Raw genomic sequence first — 19353 nt, 5'->3', positions numbered from 1 at the left:
CTTAAATGTGGAGATGGTGTCTGCCTCCTGAACCCAAACTGGAACCTGGTTCCACAGGAGAGGAGCTTGATAGCTGAACGCTCTGGCTCCTAGTCTATTTTTGGAGACTCTAGGAACCACAAGTAACCCTGCATTCTGGGAGCGCAGTGCTCTGGTGGGGTAGTAAGGTACTATGAGCTCTTTAAGATAAGATGGTGCCTGACCATTAAGAGCTTTGTAGGTAAGAAGAATGATTTTAAATTCTATTCTGGATTTTACTGGAAGCCAATGCAGAGAAGCTAAGACAGGAGAAATATGATCTCTTTTCCTGGTTCCTGTCAGAACACGTGCTGCAGCATTCTGGATCAGCTGAAGAATCTTAATGGACTTTTTCGAGCAGCCTGATAATAGGGAATTGCAGTAATCCAGCCTAGAAGTAACAAATGCATGGACTAGTTTTTCTGCATCATTTTTAGACAGGATGTTCCTGATTTTCGCAATATTATGTAGGTAAAAAAAGGCGGTCCTTGAAATTTGTGCTCCGGTTTGTTCTGGGTTTGTGCCTGGAGTTCTCGGCCCTTGACGGGTGGGTGGGTTGTTGGTGGCATGCAGCTGAGCTAGTTGATTTTGCCTCGTTGCTGGTTTGGCTGGTGTTGCACGGCGGCCGGGGGGCGTGCTGGGCCCCATGCCATGTCAGCTGGCGCCGGCGGCCTTAGTTTTTTCCGGCGGTTGGGGGGACGGCAGACTTTTATTGGCGGGTGCACGGTGACCTGTGCGGCGCGTTTGCTGCCGAGCTGGGACTTACTGCTGGTGTTTCTCTCCGCTGGCTTTCGCTGTCGTGTTGTTCTGTTTGCTCTCTCTTGTTTGCCCGACCTCGCACGCGGGATCCGCGGGGGGGCTGCTGGGCATTGGGTGTCGCCGTGCTCGCGCAGTTTGCGCGTTGGGCTCGTTAATTGTGCATTGGTGTTGATGACTGCGTGGCATTTGAGCATTTTGGTTGTTCGCTGCGCGGCGGTGGGGTGCTGGGTGGGGGGGGAGCACTGGTCTATGTTGTGTGCGCGCCGCGGTCGGTCCGGGCGCTGCTCTTCCGCGGGTTACGCTTTTTGCGTTCCGTCGGCATTACGTTGTCAACTGGCATTTGGGTCGGGGTCTTCTGCGTTTGCATCGTGGTGCATCTGGGAGTCTTTGTTTTTTTTTTTTATTTGATTTATTCTTTTTCTTTCTCCCACCCCTATTGGCTACTGGGGTTCTTGCCTGCCTGTTACAGTCGTGGCGCCCCACTCTCACTAACAACTACATTCTTTAACAGGCTTATGCGCACACACATACAGACACATTCACCCACACGCACACAGACACAAAGAAATTTTGGTTGTCCCTGGTAGAATTATTCCTGATGCTTTTCTTTCAGTTACTTATTTAAATGAATTATTATTCCAGCTCTCGTGGCTGTGCTGTGTTGCTTATTTCAAGAAATTTGCTTAATGTGAGACTTAAACGACATGTCTTAATCAAAGATAACTCCAAGATTCCTCACAGTGGTGCTGGAGGCCAGGGCGATGCCATTAAGGGAAACGATATCTTTAGATAATGCGTCACGGAGGTGCTTAGGCCCCAGAACAATAACTTCAGTTTAACCTTAGAAAATTGCAGGTCATCCAGGTTTTAACATCCTGAAGGCACATTTGAAGTTTAGCTAACTGATGAGTTTCATCTGGTTTGATCGATATATATAACTGAGTATCATCTGCATAACTATGAAAGCTTATGGAATATTTCCTGATAATATTGCCTAAAGGAAGCATATATAAAGTGAAGAGGATTGGTCCACCTGTGTCCAATCATCCTTACCTCTCTTCGTGAGATTGCCACTTTTAGTTTGGGGAAAAAAGCAGATAGCAAACTTTGTCAAAGATATCCACTGCAGCAGCGGTTCTTACGCATTATGGCTGCGGCTGCAGCCCAAAGACAGCACACCCAAACACAAGAAAAGCAATCTAGTGTATGCGGTCCAATGCAGCGAGGAATGCACAGACCTCTATATTGGGGAGACTAAATAACCACTACACAAACGCATGGCTCAACACAGAAGGGCCAACTCCTCAGGTCAAGACTCTGCAGTCTACTTACATCTGAAGGAGAGAGGACACTCATTTGAGGACCACCAGGTGCACATTTTAGACTGGTTTGAAAGAGGTGTCAAGGAAGCCATCTACACCCGGGTCGAGAAGCCGTCATTGAACAGAGGAGGGGGTCTACGCCACCACTTATCCCCCACTTACAATGCTGTCCTTTCATCACTTCCCAGGAAACTCAACAAACGTAACCTATTGGCCTCCGGTGAAGATACCAACGATGGTCATTCAGTCTTGGCCACCGGTAGTCCTAACGACTGTAACGTCTGTCGTTACAGCAACCAGGAACACTAAAGAACCAGCAGTATCGATGACCCTGGCAAACGACCCCACTGAGTTTAAATAGCTGAGTTTACCTGCCAGTCAGTCAGAACTGAAGAAGTCCTTTGGATGAGGGACAAAACATCTTCCTGTATCTTCAACCATGAGAGAAAGGTAATGCAAGTTGAAGAACTGAAGGAGCAAAGAGAAAGACATCTAGATATCTACTCAAACCTGGCTGCGGGCTAGCTATCAATGCAGCCATTTTTATTAAATGAAACAGGCACTTCACTCTTTGTTTCAATAGTAAACCACCACAAGAATGACAATTACCAACAAAAAGCACTATTTTCTAAGCAGACACATTTAGCAAATACATAAATCACAAGTATTTGTTTCGTATTTCAAACAAATAGGAGACTTAGCAAATTTTAACAAAACTTTCTTCACTGCCATGCATCATGGGAGTCTAGCTCCTATGGAAGAGAAGTCCCATAGGAACCCATTCATTTTAAAATGCATAAAAATATTAATATAAAATCAACCATTACAGATATCAGCTACACAGGTAATAGCACCCATCTCATGAAGATGTACAACTTGAAGTTGAAACCAAGTTTGTAGGACAAATGGTACAGGACAAGATAGATGTCAAAAAACCCAGGAATAAATAATTACTACAAAATTTGCACTTCCTGCGGAAGGTGCGTGTGAATGCTGAAGCTGGAACGAACCTGCAAAAAACTGCAAAAGAGCTTAATTCAAATGCATTAAGAAGCTGAAACGTACAAAAAACTTGCAAAATGTTGCAGAAAATGCAAAAGAATTTAAATGCTCAAAGAAGCTGAAATGCACAAACAATTGCAAAACATCACAGAAAATGCATAAAAGCTTCATTCAAATGCATGAAGAAGCTGAAATGTACAAAAAACTTGTAAAAGATTACAGAAAACGCAAAACAGCTGAAATCAAATGCCTGAAAAGTGTTGAAGCTCAAATGCACTACATTGAACTGCTTAAGAACCTGGAAGCTGATCATGTTGTTACACAGTCAAAACAGCAAATTGAAATGAGTTTGTCAAAAGAAAAACATGGAAAATGGTTTTACATTGCTCAATTATAGCACAAGGTAGTTCATAGTTGAATCCTAGCACAAGGTAGTTCATAGTTGAATCCTAGCACAAGGTAGTTCATAGCTGAATCATCACAGCACAAGGTAGGACGTAGCTGAATCATCACAGCACAAGGTAGGACGTAGCTGAATCATCACAGCACAAGGTAGGACGTAGCTGAATCATCACAGCACAAGGTAGGACATGGCTCAAATCAAAGATGGGAAAGTTTCAAATGGTCTTAGTATGAATGGAATGCAAAAGTTGAAAACTGCCTATTATGTATTAAAACTGTTCAGCATTTTAAGGTTCAAGAAGGCTCAAGAAGCTGGGTGTCACATCCTGTAGTGAAAGGTCCTTTGTGCTTTTCTTTTGAAACATTAGGTCCATCCCTACTTTGCTGTTAATATTCTTGTCATGTAGTCGTTTTGGAAAATCAGCCTCATCCTGAATTCCCTGTTAAGATTCATTAACTGTCTGGGGCTTTAATTAAAGTATTAAGAAGCTCAATGGGGCTGCAATTCACTGAATAACTTGGAAGTTGCTAAAATAAGTTGCTAAAATGATGAAAGTTGTTACACTGACATAAATTAAAGTTGAAATGAGTCAGTCAAAAGAAAAAAGATAGACAGACAGAAAGTTAAGGGGAAGAGAGGCAGGCAGACAGACAGAAAGACAATGTTAGACAGACAGGAAGACAGTGAGGCAGAGAGACAGAGACAAACAGACATACAGTGAGCGATAGGCAGAGAATTAGATTAAGACAGTCAGTCAGACAGCAACGGGGACAAGTAGACACACAGCAAGACATCGCCAGACAGTCAGATAAAGACAGAGAGACAGGCAGTCAGAGAAGGTTAGAGAGACAGACAGACAGAGACAATAAGACTGTGAGAAAGAGAGAGAGGTGAACTAAAAGACTGAGATGAACTGTGAGACTGACTGTAAGACAGAGACACAGGTGGACTATAACACTGTGAGACTAAGACGGACTGTGAGACAGAGAGAGAGGTGGACTATAAGACTGTGAGACGGACCGTGAGAAAGAGACACAGGTGGACTATAAGACTGTGAGACGGACTGTGAGACAGAGAGACAGGTGGACTATAAGACTGTGAGACGGACCGTGAGACAGAGAGAGACGTGGACTATAAGACTGTGAGACGGACCTTGCGACAGAGACACAGGTGGACTATAAGACTGAGACAGAGAGAGAGGTGGACTATAAGACTGTGAGACGGACTGTGAGACTGACTGTGAGAGAGAGAGAGAGGTGGACTATACGACTGAGACGGACTGTGAGACAGAGAGACAGGTGGACTATAAGACTGTGAGAGGGACTGTGAGAGAGAGAGAGGTGGACTATAAGACTGTGAGACGGCATGTGAGACGGACCGTGAGACAGAGACACAGGTGGAATATAAGAGAGACATGTTGACTATAAGACTGAGACAGACTGTAAGACAGAGAGAGGTGGACTATAAGACTGTGAGAGGGACTGTGAGACAGAGAGACAGGTGGATTATAAGACTGTGAGATACAGAGACCCAACTGTTCCCAGTGAAGAGAACAGTGTGTATGGCAGTCTTTGGCAATATTGTTGTTACACATTCATGCCAATAAAGCTAATTTGAATTGAACTGAATTGTATGTGTGTCTGTTTGTGTCTCTCTGTGTGTGTTAGTAGTAGTACCAGGTAGTAGTAGTAGTAATTAGTGCAGTGTTAGTGGTTGTAGTAGCGTCTGTCCACCAATCGGAACACAGGACCAAGTGTGTGTGTGTGTGTGTGTGTGTGTGTGTGTGTGTGTGTGTGTGTGTGTGTGTGTGTGTGAGAGAGAGTCCCTTTGATCAAATTCAAATTAGCTTTATTGGCATGAATGTGTAATAGCAATATTGCCAAAGCATCATACATACAACATAACAATCAGCCCCATACATTTCATTAAAAAATTAAAATGTAAAGTAATCAAAGCGTATGTGTGTTTGTTTAAAAAAAAAGGAAAAAAATTCAAAATTCAAATAAAATACATAAATAAAACAGTAAGCGTGTGTGTTAAAAAAAAATTAAAAAATGCGTGCGTGTGTGTGTTAAAAAAATAAAAATATATTAAAAATAAATAAATAAATCAGTAGTGTGTGTGTGTGCGTATATATAATAGACAAAAAATGTAAAAAATAATTAATTGATTAAAAAATAATAAATTTAAAAAAGAAATCAGTATCAAATGTAAAAACAAAACAATTACTAAAATATCAAACGATCAAAATAATAATAATTTTAAAATCTTTTCAATTATTTATGAGTCTGAGGCATATTTACTGGGCATTTCTCCCAGTAAATAGGGGAGTTTCTGTGTGTCTGATATGAATTCGAATTCGGGGTATATTTGGGAAATGTTTGCAAAGTGTTTTATATTTAGGGCATGAGGTAAGAAAGTGCAGCTCTGTCTCTACCTGTCCTCTGTCACACTGGGAGCAGAGTCTCTCCTGTTGTGGTAGCCAGCTCTGTCTGTGGCGACCCTTTTCTATGGCCAGGCTGTGTTCACTCAATCTGTATGTTGTCAACATTTTTCTTAGTTTGGGACATTTTATTGTACTCAGGCAATTTGCCAGTGTGTTCTCTTTATAGGGTCAGATAACATTGTAATTTACTTTGTGTTTTGGTTGTTTCTTTCCAGTATTCAATATATTTTTCTTTCTGCTTGCTGATAATTTGGTTTGGTCTGCTTGAGTTGGTGTTGCTGTCCTGAGGCCGTTGGGGACTTGTTACTGCAGAGAGCCTCAGGACCAGCTGGCTGAGGGGACTCTTCTCTGGTTTCAGCTCCTGGTATGTTAGGGCTTTGTGATGATATGTCTGGGGGTTAACTGATTTTAAGTGATTGTAAAATTTAAGTGATCTTTTCTGTATTTTTAGTAAGAGGGGGTAGTGGCCGAGCTCTGCTCTGCACAGGTTATTTGGTGTTTTTCTCTGCACCTGCAGGATGCTCTTACAGAACTCTGTAAGTATGGAAAGATTCTATGATTGTTTTGTCCCATTTGTCAAATTCATTATTAAGTTTTGGCCCCCAGATTTCACTACCGTATAGAATTATTGGTTCTATTACAAATTGGAAAATTCTAAGCCAGATTTCAATTGGAATATAGATTTTAATGTTTCTTTTTATTGCATAGAAAGCTCTCCTTGTTTTGTCCCTCAGATTTTTCACAGCCATGTTGAAGTTCCCTGTGTATGTAATGTTGAGGCCAAGGTAAGTGTAGTTTGTGTGTTGTAATTTAGTGGTGTCTAAATAGAAATTTTGTGTAACCTGATTTCTGTATTGTTTCTGAAAAATCATTATCTTAGTCTTTGCTGTGTTTACTGTCAGGGCCCAGTTCTTTGATCTTTCTCTGCTTATTAACATCAGCTGGGCAACCAGCTATTCTATATAGATAGGAAACTCTCTCGGAGACTTTGAAACAAACCACTCTAGAGACAAAACTATAGGTTGTATCGATGAAATGACCTGACCGTCAGCGGCAGAAGGCATTTGTGAAAAACAGGATATAATTTTTGTGTGGATAAAGTTGAAAAAAGGGACCACTTTGGCGAGTTGAAAAACTGGTACCTACTGGTCTGGTCAAGAAATGTTGAGGAGAATTTATATTTGCTCCCAGTGGAGGATTTTCTGTCCCTCTTGTCCTTTGGAAGGGCACAGAGACAAATCTATAAGTCCGAGGGATTTACTAAACACATGTGAGGAACCACAACAAAAATACCTACATTTCTAGTATAAAATGATGCCTGAAGAGTTAAAATTGTGGTCAGGGCAGCGATTTAAATATAAATTTTTAAGATGAGTTTGCAAACTTCCTCCCCTCTAGCAATGATGTCACGTGGTCTAACTCCCAACATTCCGTCCCATAGACACTCATTATAAACTCAGAAAAGAGGCTTGAATTGAGATTGTGTAAAAAGTATAAAAGATGTGGAAAAGAATGAACTTAACTTGAATTAACTGGAAATAGTCCAAAGGTTTGTGAACGTTTTAAAGTTGGAATGGCGTTACGCTACGGGAATGAATGAATTTGTGGGAAGAGGTTGAAGATCAGTGATTTTGAATTATAAAAATGTCATTATAAAAAGTTTCAAAGAAAGTTGAATAGCTTGAAGAGTTTTAATAGGATTTGAAAGTTGAATAATACGAAGAAAGAAGTAAAGATGTGGAATCTTTTCCATTTTGAATGGAGTGTCTATCTGAACGTATGAATGAGTAGTGAACAGTTGAATATAGGGACATTTTGAACATTCCGTCCATTCACTTGAATGGGGAAAAAATGTCTGGAAAACCTTGAAAAGTATGAAGGTTATCAAAATTCTGAATAATAGCAATTGATTCCTAATTGAGATGAATATTTTAAGCTGAAAACTGTTGGAAACTGTGGAACTAGTTAGGTTGCAAAAAAACAAGCGGAATAAGAAAAATAAAGAATTCCTATACAGTAGAACAACATATGTTGTGAATGCTTCCAGCAGCGCAGTGATGCAGTGATTAGCACTGTCACCTCCACAGCAAGAAGGTTGTGGGTTCAAACCCCGGTTGCCCCAGCCTTTCTGTTTCTTCCTCCCACCATCCAAAGACATGCAGGCTAGGTTAATTGGTGTCTCTCAAATTGTCCTTAGGTGTGAATGTGAGTTTGACTGGTTGTGTGGCCCTGTGACGGACTGCCAACCTGTCCAGGGTGTACCCTGCCTTTCGCCCATTTCCACCATAAATTGGTGCAGAAATTAAGTGTTTAATGCCCAAAGTCTTGTGGGAGAGGCCCCACAGACCCCCCACTGATATATTTCAGCATCGAATATTTATTCATAATACTGTTAAAATATCTTCTCATCTTGGTCTTGTGACCAAAATATGCCGTCACACTCCTAATCTGAGCCCTTATGTCTTCATTATTTTGCAACACAAAGTGATGCAATCAGCAAACCTTTGAAATGTTGAAGTCATTGTTTTGCATGAATGGTTATAATTATGACAAGTTATTACTTAGCATTAACAAATAAGAGACTAACGACCATGTAGAGCATATTTCTTGCACAAAAATTTAATAAATGACAGGGAGACAGATTATCCACATAAAGTGTGGCAAGTAAATATATTAATATTATACTAACATTTTACTTTGTATTTAGGCCTTACGGGGAGTACTGGCACCTATTAATTTCCACTTCAAGCACTGGGTGTAACGGAACACAAAGTTCCTGGTAGCTACGATTTCAGTACAGTGGAAAGGGCCTTAGTAGTGTTAGCTATCATGCACTACAGAGAAACCCAGAAACTTTTGCCTTTAACAGAATATCATTCCACCCTCAGCTTGGTGAGTCCAAACTCACTACCTGTAAGAAATGACACAGTAGCTTAAATGCATCTCATATGTAGCCTACAACTGTCATCACAGGCAGAGTAACTAGTTACATGTAATTTTGTTATGTACAGACAGAGAAAACTGTCCAGAGGAAACAGAAGTTTAGCATTAATGTTTAGCTTCTGACATAATTTAATAATAAGAGGACGGCTGCTTTAGTTAGTTAGTTTCATTGCATGAACCTGGACTGTGTGTGAGACCTTTTGTATGTGGAGAAGAACACAGAACATGAATTAACATTAGATCCTGACCTATCCTGTTGGTGTGTCAGGAGATTGTTAATCTCCAGTTTAATATTTAGTGCCTCATGCGTAAATGTGTACAGCGTCTCTCTCAATGGGGAGATGCTTCAACCTATTTCACCCACCCAGAAATTCACACACGGATTTATCTCATACCCTTTTCCAAAGTAAATGGTATCGCCCAAAACTCCGCTTGCAAACGGTGCTCTCAGTTTTTGTGTGCACAACGTTTTCATGTGTTTCCCCAAGTCTGGACACTGATCAAGGAACAGTTTTTCAAGTTGAAATAAGGGTTGCAACAGTGTCATCAGATGTGTCCGCATGGTCCTAAAGCCTTTGTTTAAGTTGATTGTGTCATCAATGGTTTTTATTAAAATTTTTTTATTGATATGCTATAGTCAACATATAATTACAGAGGTCAAAATGTAGATTGTAAAACATAAGTGAAGATGATGGATCCAGGTGTACAATTGAGCAGCTTCAGGTGTTATCCCAATAGAGTAGTATCAGAATGACACAACTCCCTCTCAACCATTGGGAACCAGACAGGGCCATGATAACATGTAAATTAAGGAGAGAAGAAGAGAAGGAGAGAGGCTAAATCTCCTAGGAGATGAAAATTCAGATAATCTTTTTCATATCATGATTTATTAGTTATATTATGGCTTCACATTTGTATACTGGTGGATCACCCATTTTTTAATAGTCTAGAATCGAAACCCCCCAGGTGAGCCATAATTTGCAAAACAAAATCAAGCATTGACTTTTTAAATTAATATGACAAAAGTATTTATGACATGACAGTTTTTCTTTTTCTTTTTTAGAATGATGAATAGCAATGGCATAAAAGAGATCCAGCGCTATGCCTTCAATGGGAGCAGCCTGGAGGAAGTGTATGTCATTTTGAATTTTTGCAGTGAAACTAAAACAAAAGCTCAAAAAGGATAACACACAGGATGGAACTCAAATATTTTAATTACATCCAACTTTCTAATAATGTGGTTCAGCTTTAACAGACTGGCTGGCTATTAGAATTACTATTGTTTTCAAAATGTTTTGATTTAGTAATTAAGTTAAATGGGATTTTGTGTATATCAGTAATAAAACAACTGATTCATTTAGTCCACATCACTTTGCCTTTCATCTATTCTCTATTCTTCAGGTATCTTCACAGGAATGTGGATTTGGAACGTATAGATGAATTTGCATTTTATGGCGTGATTCGTGGCCCAACTCACTTGTAAGTGACAAAAATATACAGAATTTGGGTTACGAATTAGTGTTCTTCTTGTGAAAATAAATTTACTTTGTGTTTTCTTTCACTAAATACCATTCTTTTTAATTACATCTTTATTTTGCAAGTGCTGCACATGGCTGGATACAAGCGCAGCTTCAGCTTTGTGTTCAACTGAATTAATCTTAACATTCTGTCTTTCCAGAGACCTTTCAGAAACCAAAGTTAGCTCTTTGCCTTCAATAGGTATGGAGTCTGTTGAAAAGCTCCAAGCTAAAAACACTTGGGCCCTCACAGCACTACCCCCCTTTCAAGCCTTTCTCCATTTACAGAGTGCTGAATTGACTTTCCCAAGCCATTGCTGTGGTCTTAAAATGTTGAAAAGATGGAGAGGGTAAGTAAGAGAATTGAAGTGTTGTGAAATATTTTCCCACTGTGGTTTCTTTTATACATACCAAACTACCCTCAGGTCCACAGTATGTTTGGGATAGTCATGAAAGCTGGGCCAGTCTAGCGTTATTTCAATGACTTGAACAGTTTTTTCAGCATTTTAATGATTTTTTTTATATTGAAACGTTACTGTTTAAGAAATCCTGTGCAGTGTTGATCTCTTGTAGTCACTTTTTTAATTAATATTTTGGCAAGTTACTCACAACTTGTAATAAGTTACTAGTTACTTATTACTCCTTAAAAAAGTAATATTACTTTACTTATTACTGGGTGATAAAATTAACTTGTTACGTTACTCGTTACATTACTATATTACTTTCACTACCACCCGTCCCCCCCAACCAAAGCAGTCACTCCCGACATGTTAACTAATATCATTTTCATAACAGCAGCAAGGAGTTTTTGTTTTTTAACGCCACCGACTGAAATAAAAAAATGAAGCAACTAAGTCCCGACTTTTGATCCACTGTTTTTCTGCACATGTATTTATTAGAGCAGTATTCAGTATTTTTACAAACGTTACGTTGCTTAACATTGCTCTCTCTCAACAAGTCCAAGCCTCACTGGCAGTAGCTGTCGCAGTTTCTTTCTGTAAGTTTCACGTTGCTGTGCTGCTTCAGCAGATGCTTCAGCAGATGCTTCAATAAATTAGATGTAGAAATGTTTGTGGTTGAAAGCTTTTTTGCTGGTTGCAGCTCTTCCAATTGTAATATTAAACCGTAGCCATAAGATCAATCATACATCTAGGCAGCTGATAGCATCATGAATTGCTATCACTTGCAACCGCTATCTGCCCCTCTCAAGGTCCTATTCACAAAAAGATGTTGCGCTAATGATATTACAGCGTGACCACGCCCATGAAGTGTTGCAGCTGAGTGCAACTTGCCCTTGTTTTACATCTGTTAAATTTCATCTGCAATTTTCTGTAATGGTCCCTATATAACGAAACATGTTATAAGTACAACTGCAAAAACAAAACTTTCCAGTCATATCTTAAAATGTTTGTTTGAAAGAAAACATTCTTATTCTAATAAATATTCTAATTATCTATTAACTCCCTCTGCTTTTATATTCGTTTTTATCTGCAGGATGTTTCCTTCTTCTTTGACTCTGTTGACTCTTGTTCTCAGAGGGGTTATTTGGGATGATTTAACTGTGAGCTTCCCCTCGTGTCTGCATGCAGTTTTCTCTGTTCTCTGCTGGACTGTCCATAAACCTTGCCTCCGCTTCTCATGGCAGCAAGTTTTATGTACCACCAACTTTGCTGATAATGCTAATAATTTCACTCTAGCTGCATGTAGCTATTAGCGCTAATTGGGCTTTTTTTGCACGAAGACCATTTGCATAGACAGGGGCCAATTAATAACACAGTTTTTATAATATCAAATTCTGCTACTACTTTTGAAGGAACATATAGTTATTGAAGTTCTCTATACTTTTTGTACCTGGTTCTCCCTACTAAATGTTTCTGTAGGATTATGTTTACCTGTGTAATTTATCTTTTTTGATATTTGTAAATGTACTGTGCTTATTCATATTAGAAGAGCTCAGTTTGACAAGGAATTGCTGCTGGTGGTCTCTGATAGGTGTTTTTTCATTTAGCGCATACATTTGCAAGTGTCAGATTCAATTTCTGAGTGGCAGACAAAAAAACATGCCTGCCACAGTGACACTACTATATAATATTTTATATACATTATATGATGCTTGTGCTGTCTATGGTTTTTATCTGAGGAAGGTCTGAGGACTAACACATTGTTAATGAACAACAAGTGATCTAGAATGTGCATTTTTGCTTTTTAATCCTGTTCAGCAGGAGACATTCTGATGTGGAACTTTGTAGTATAACATTTCATTATTTGCATGCACCCAAAGTGTTGTAGTTCATTCTCTGATTAATGATTCTTATCATCTGTTTTCAAGACACTCTGAGGCAATTATCTGCAACCTGACCCGGACTGTTTTGGGAAATCTGCAGGAATCCCCTGCAGCTCTCTCTCAGAGTTATCTGGGACACAAAATCTACCAACATCTGAAAGACCGCTTTAGCCTCCCAACTGCTGCCAGTACAAATGACAATCCTTACTACAACAGCCCCATTTGCCCCACCGAACAGTCTCAAAATGAGGGTTTGTTTTATGTGGAGTTACCTACAGAGCATCTCAATGAAGGTTTCAACTTTGCACTATGTAATGAACTTCACACAGATAATCATGGACTCTTATGCAACCCCTTGCCTGATGCACTGAACCCCTGTGAGGATGTAATGAGTCAAGGCTTCCTGAGGATGTTGGTCTGGGTGGTCAGTCTTTTAGCAATTTCAGCCAACCTCCTTGTGATGTTCATCCTGCTGACCAGCCGACAGAAGTTGTCCGTTACTCGTTTCCTCATTGGTCACCTGGCATTTGCAGATTTTTGTATGGGGATGTACTTACTGCTGATTGCATCTGTCGACGTCTACACCCGCTCCTATTATTACCATTATGCTATTGCTTGGCAAACAGGAAGGGGCTGCAATCTAGCAGGGACATTATCAGTGTTTGCCAGCGAGCTATCTGTATACACATTGACTTCAATCAGCTTTCAGCGCTGGCATGTTATCTTCTACGCAATGAGGCCAAACAGAAAAATGAGGTTACGGCATGTAGCTGTGCTGATGCTCGTTGGCTGGTTGCTGTGTGTGACTGTAGCACTACTGCCAGTGGTTGGTGTGAACAGTTACCAGAAAGTGAGCATCTGCTTACCCATGGACACTAGAACAACTGCTGCTCAGGCCTATGTGGTCTCTGTCCTGATGGCTAATGTCATAGCTTTTATGGTGGTATGTTTATGTTACCTCCACATCTACTGTATGGTGCACAAACCCCGGCACCAGTCCAGCAGATGTGATACCAGCATGGCCAAACGCATGGCTGTTCTTATTTTTACCAACTTTCTCTGTCTGGCTCCCATTTGCTTCTACGGCTTGTCTGCAGCTCTCCACCAACCATTGATGACTTTCACAGATTCCAAGGTGGGACTTCCTCTGGGGCTTTAATCGACATAAAAGAAAAATAATAATAAAGGCTGATCTATGTTTTTCTCCACAGGTGCTGCTGGTGCTTTTCTATCCTCTCAACTCTTGTGCACATCCATTTTTTTATGCTATCCTGACAAAGGCATTTCACAGAGACATCCTGATGTTGCTGAGCCGGATGGGGCTGTGCCAGCAGCAAGCACATCTCTATTGAAGCCAACTTGTCGGTATTACTCCCCACATATACAACAATGTCTGACCTGCAGTCCAGCCCCCACATCCCAAGACGTTCAAGTGCAGGAAGCACCAGGGTACAAGATGCCACAAAACTGCTTTGAAATGTGATACGTTTTCAAAATAATGTAAATTAGTATCTGTAGACTAGTCCTTATTATGTCTTATTCTGGTTTTAATAACATAACCTGGTTAATTATATCCCTGTGTGATTAGATTAGATTTATCAGTACATGTGTTGTTTAAAAGTAGCTTTCTGGTATTTTTGACTGTCTTCCTGTGTTTTGTGCTGCAACTTGCCCTTGTGTTTGTAACTGAACATTTCCTATCTGTAGGGGCAGTAGGTAGACTGACAACAAATCCAGGTTAATTTAAAGTTACTTTCTATTAAGTTTATATTAAATATGAAACATGGATAAACATTTAATACATGTGTTGTGACTCCTGTTCAGACTACTCTCCTAAAAGGTCAGTAGTCTGAATCATGCCGCATCATCCTTGGGCAATTTAAGCATGACATTTAGAGCTTTCAGACGAAACAACCTGGCTACTGGTCTAGCCAGCCAGCCAGCCAGCCTGTGTAACATTACCTTGCATCATTGCCGGAATAAGTGGATGTAGGCAGTGCATATACTATACATGTACTATAGGAGAGGACACAAGAGAGATAAATGCTACTTTCTGTCAGAGTTTGACGGATGGTGACCTTTGACCCCCCCACCCCTGAGAGGATGTGGGTGTAGCTACCGTAAACCAATATGAAAGTCCCAGGTGTGGTTTACCATGAACCAATGAGGGAGGACAGGGTGTAGTTTGACTGGGTAGTCATTATTATTTTTAGATTATTCAATTAATGAGGGAAGTTGAATGTATTAAATAATCTGTGTCCATGTGATGCAGTTTCTGGTTTTGTTGCTGAAGTAGCATTGCATTAGCACCCCCTCCCACTCTGTCTCACATGAATAATTCATCAAATAGACAACACTGTAGTGAACCTACACTTCGTTAATAAAATTACGACTATTAATACCTGGAAATATTAATCTCATAAGCACTCATTCAAAAGGGGCACCACTCAGCTTTTGGGAAGGAACTGAGAAAACTTATTAATCACTTTATCAATCTAATTTCTAAGGTGTGATAAGATGAATATATATTTCTAAACTACAGGATAGTGTTGTAGTACTCGAGACCAGTCTTGGTCTCGAGACCGGTCTTAAGACCACTTTTGATGGTCTTGGTCTCGTCTCGGACATTTGTACTCTGTTTTGTCTCAGGCTAGGACATTGAGGACTTTATTTCAAGACCAGTCAAGACCATAACTTTGGGAATATCAATAAATTGCTTTTGCATTGTCTGATTTATTTGTTAAGATCCGAACTTTGATTGGATGTAAAACGTATTGCTTCAAATGCAACCAATACCCGTAATGAAAAATGTGTTGTTCCCGTTGACGACTGTCACCCCTCCCTTCGATGGTAAGCATGGAGTGTTGAATAAAGATGCCTATGTTGATTTCGGCTCTTGTATGTGGATGTTTTAATGAGAATGTGGATGGTTAAGATCAATTTTTATTGTGTGTCATTGTTAAGCCCGGCCTAGGGGAAGCCTGAGCCCAACATGATGTCTCCTCTCTTTTTCCCACTCCCCATAAATCATCAAAAGGCCATGGGATATTTTGACGGTTAATAGTAGATCTATTCACAGATGGTATAGAAAACCAAGACATCAGGGAGAGCTAGGCCAAAACAACAAACAAAACCACCTTTTCCCATCCCAATAATTAATCCTACAACAAAGTAAAATAAAAAAGGAAAGAACAAATACTTAACCTGACTCCCTGGCCAGAAAACAGGAGAAAACAATATTCAAAATAAATGGCAGCTCTCCCCTACTGTTTTCCAACATTACACCGCTAACTTCCAGCAAAGAGGTGAAGTACAACAAAGGGTAGGCTATAATACACCAGGAGGTTTTCCCCAGAACACCCCATCTGGCTGGGTAGGTAGGGGAAAGGGAGGAGAGTGCGCGCGACCTCCACACATGTCCCTTTATACAGGAAATCCTCCAGCCCAATCCGCTGTCCACCATCTGTAACACAGACAAACAAAACGGCTCCTCCCTCGGGTAGGGAGGGTAACAGCAGGCAGATAACAGCAGGCAGAAATACACATCATTGAGACTGACAAACCAATATGACTCCAGGTCATAACACCCCCTCACTTAAGATCGAACATTTCTTTAGGGGGGACTCCCAACCGAGATAACGCATCAGCCACAACACTGTCCGACCCCTTTATGTGGTGAATCTCAATATTAAAATCCCGCAACAACAATGACCAACGCATCAGACGGTGATTGTTGTTGCGCATATGGGATAGAAATACTAGGGGATTGTGGTCCGTAAAGACCAGAACGGGGTTTGTAGTCAAACCAATACAAAACTTCAAAATGCTACAACGCCCACAGTAGTGCAAGTGCTTCCTTCTGAATTGTGCTATAATTCACCTGAAATTTGCCAAATTTCTTAGAAAAATAGTACACAGGATGATCAACACCACAGCGTTTCTGGAACGGGAAAATCCAGAATGGCCTGAACTTTAACCACCAGGCACCTGCCCCACTTGTTTCCCTAAATAGGTGACCACCGCCTTTCCAAACTCACATTTCCCCAGATTAAGGGTCAAGAAAGCCCTCTCCAGGCGACGAAATACTTCCTGCAGAGTGTCTAGGTGATTAGACCAAGTGGAAGAAAAGACTACAATATCGTCCAGATATGCTTCACAATCGTCCCGACACCTGACAGAACTATACCCATCAGCCGTTGGAAGGTGGCAGGGGCATTTCTTAACCCAAAAGGCATGACTGTATATTGAAGGAAATTGTCAGGGGTGACAAAAGCTGAAATATCACTTGCACGCGGTGAAAGAGGCACCTGCCAATAACCTTTCAACATATCCAACTTTGTGACATACTTTGCTGATCCCACACGATCTACACAATCATCCATCCAAGGCACAGGGAAAGAATCAGGTTTGGTAATAGCATTCACCCTTTGGTAATCATTACAAAAACGTGGGGTTTGGTCAGACTTTGGAACAAGAAGCGACTGTGAGCTCCATGGACTAGGGAACGCAAAGCCATTTTCCAAGAGGTATGCAACCTCTTTACCGGGTTGACGCGATTATGCATGCTGTTTAATAGGTTCATGCCCACCAACATCTACATTGTGCTGCAAAAGTGTGGTTTGTGTGGGCTTATCACCGAACAGAGAAGCATGACACTGAATAAGGTGACAAATATCACCCTTTTCCTGATTCGCTAAATAAGCCAAATGTCCCTCTAGGTCCCCCAACGCTTTGGAATTCTCTAATCAAGCACCCTGAACTAACACAGGTTGTTCCCGGAACCCATCGTCTGTGGGACTGTACGACGGCAAGACTATGCTTGCCACGGGGCTGACACATAAGCCAACATTGTCACGGCTAACGTATCACTTCATCATATTTACATGACATACACAAGGGACCCTTTTTTTTTTTAATCAGGCATTTTGACCACATATTCTGTGTTACTCAATTTTTGTCCACATCATAAGGACCACAGAACTTCGTCTGAAGACTAGAACCAACAACAGGTAACAAGATCAACACACGATCACCAGGCTGAAAAAGCGCCCCCGAAACGAACTCACATAGTCAAGGAGATGGTGTGTCGGACTGGGTTCGTCTGCCAGCCATCTTTCCTGCAACAACCGCAGAGGGCCTCGCACAGTGTGCCCAAAGACCAGTTCTGCTGGACTAAACCCAAGAGATTCCTGCGTGGTCTCACGGATAGCAAACAGCAATAATGGCAACCCCTAGTCCCACTCTCTATTGGACTAATTGCAGTATTTGCAAAGCATGGAATTTAAAGTTTGATGAAACCTCTCCAGCACGCCCTAACTCTCAGGGTGGTACACACTGATAAACCTGATGTTGAACCGACAGCTCCGACATGACTTGTGTAAAAACCGTCGACATGAAATTCTGTTCTTTCTGCTCTTCCTCAGTCAGCTGTGTTACGGTGCTGTGAGGATGCGAATCTGCTCAGATGCTTGGCAACAGACACCACTTTCTCTGGTTTTTCCACACCTTTGTGCTGGGCCAGCGTGATAACAGTCTCCGTTTTTAGCTCCTGCATTGTTGCCCGGATGGATGCCGACTTACACCTATTGATCACTCCTGCCACTATGTTCTTCCTGAAGGTATAATCCTTGCCCCCCTTCAGTGGGGTCACCAGATACTGTTGAGCAGACTTGGAGTACTGGTGTTTATGTTGCTCCTCACCTTTCTTCGTTTTAGCTGTCTTCCTGTCCACGTTACTGTTGTGATCCAGTGCAGCAACTCAGACGACACACAGACAAACTCTACCTCAGAAATGTCTTCCTCTTTGTAGCGTACTTCGTGTACAGGGAGTGAAGACTCTCTAGCTGTCCTGTGTGAATGCCCAGTGGGGTTTTCTCCAATTTCTTCAGGAGCTGCTTGTCAAGCACTGTCAAGACAGCAGAGCTAGGGAGGAGCCATGGACGTTGACTCTCTTCCTCAGGGGTGTAGGTAGGGTGCTCACACCTGGTCATTGTCTCACCAGATACCCAGTGGTGGACATTGTTTATGTGATGCAGGATCGAGATCCACTTCTTTCAACTTTGTCACACTTGGTCACACTGTTCTCGTTTCTAACAGATTTTCCCCACTCAGCGACGCACCCGCTGAGAAAACAACTCTGATCATTGGCAGCTCCATTTTGAGAAACGTGAAGTTAGCGAAGCCAGCGGCCATAGTTAAGTGCATCCCTGGGGCCAGAGCAGGCGACATTGAGTCTTATTTGAAACTGCTGGCTAAGGATAAATGTAAATACAGTAAGATTGTTATTCACGTCGGCGGTAATGACTCCAGGTTACGCCAATCGGAGGTCACTAAGATTAATGTTGAGTCGGTGTGTACATATGCAAAAACAATGTCGGACACCGTAGTTTTCTCTGGACCCCTGCCAAATCTGACCAGTGATGACATGTATAGCCGCATGTTGTCATTCCGCCGCTGGTTGTCGAGGTGGTGTCCAGCAAACGATGTGGGCTTTGTAGATCATTGGCAGACTTTCTGGGGAAGACCTGGTCTGATTCGGAGAGACGGCATCCATCCCACTTGGGAAGGAGCAGCTCTCATTTCTAGAAATCTGGCCAAGTTTATTAGTGGACCAAATCCATGACAACCCAGAGTTGAGACCAGGAGGCAGAGTCGCAGTC

The 19353-nt window shown here is 41.3% G+C and overlaps 1 protein-coding gene across 1 annotated transcript in view; it reads left to right on the top strand.

Annotated features, from left to right (window-relative positions):
- The window catches only part of LOC123981469 (thyrotropin receptor-like), a 44456-nt gene extending 30365 nt beyond the window's left edge, over positions 1-14091 (top strand). Inside the window, 5 exon segments of the mRNA XM_046066311.1 lie at positions 9957-10025; positions 10295-10372; positions 10572-10760; positions 12740-13829; positions 13906-14091. Of these exon segments, the coding sequence (XP_045922267.1) occupies positions 9957-10025; positions 10295-10372; positions 10572-10760; positions 12740-13829; positions 13906-14091 (1612 nt within the window).
- The last annotated feature ends 5262 nt before the right edge of the window (positions 14092-19353 follow it).

Source organism: Micropterus dolomieu, linkage group LG13, assembly GCF_021292245.1.
Source record: "Micropterus dolomieu isolate WLL.071019.BEF.003 ecotype Adirondacks linkage group LG13, ASM2129224v1, whole genome shotgun sequence".
Lineage (NCBI taxonomy): Eukaryota > Metazoa > Chordata > Actinopteri > Centrarchiformes > Centrarchidae > Micropterus > Micropterus dolomieu.
The sequence above is the reverse complement of the archived record's forward strand: the minus strand, read 5'-3'. Positions and strand labels throughout refer to the sequence as shown.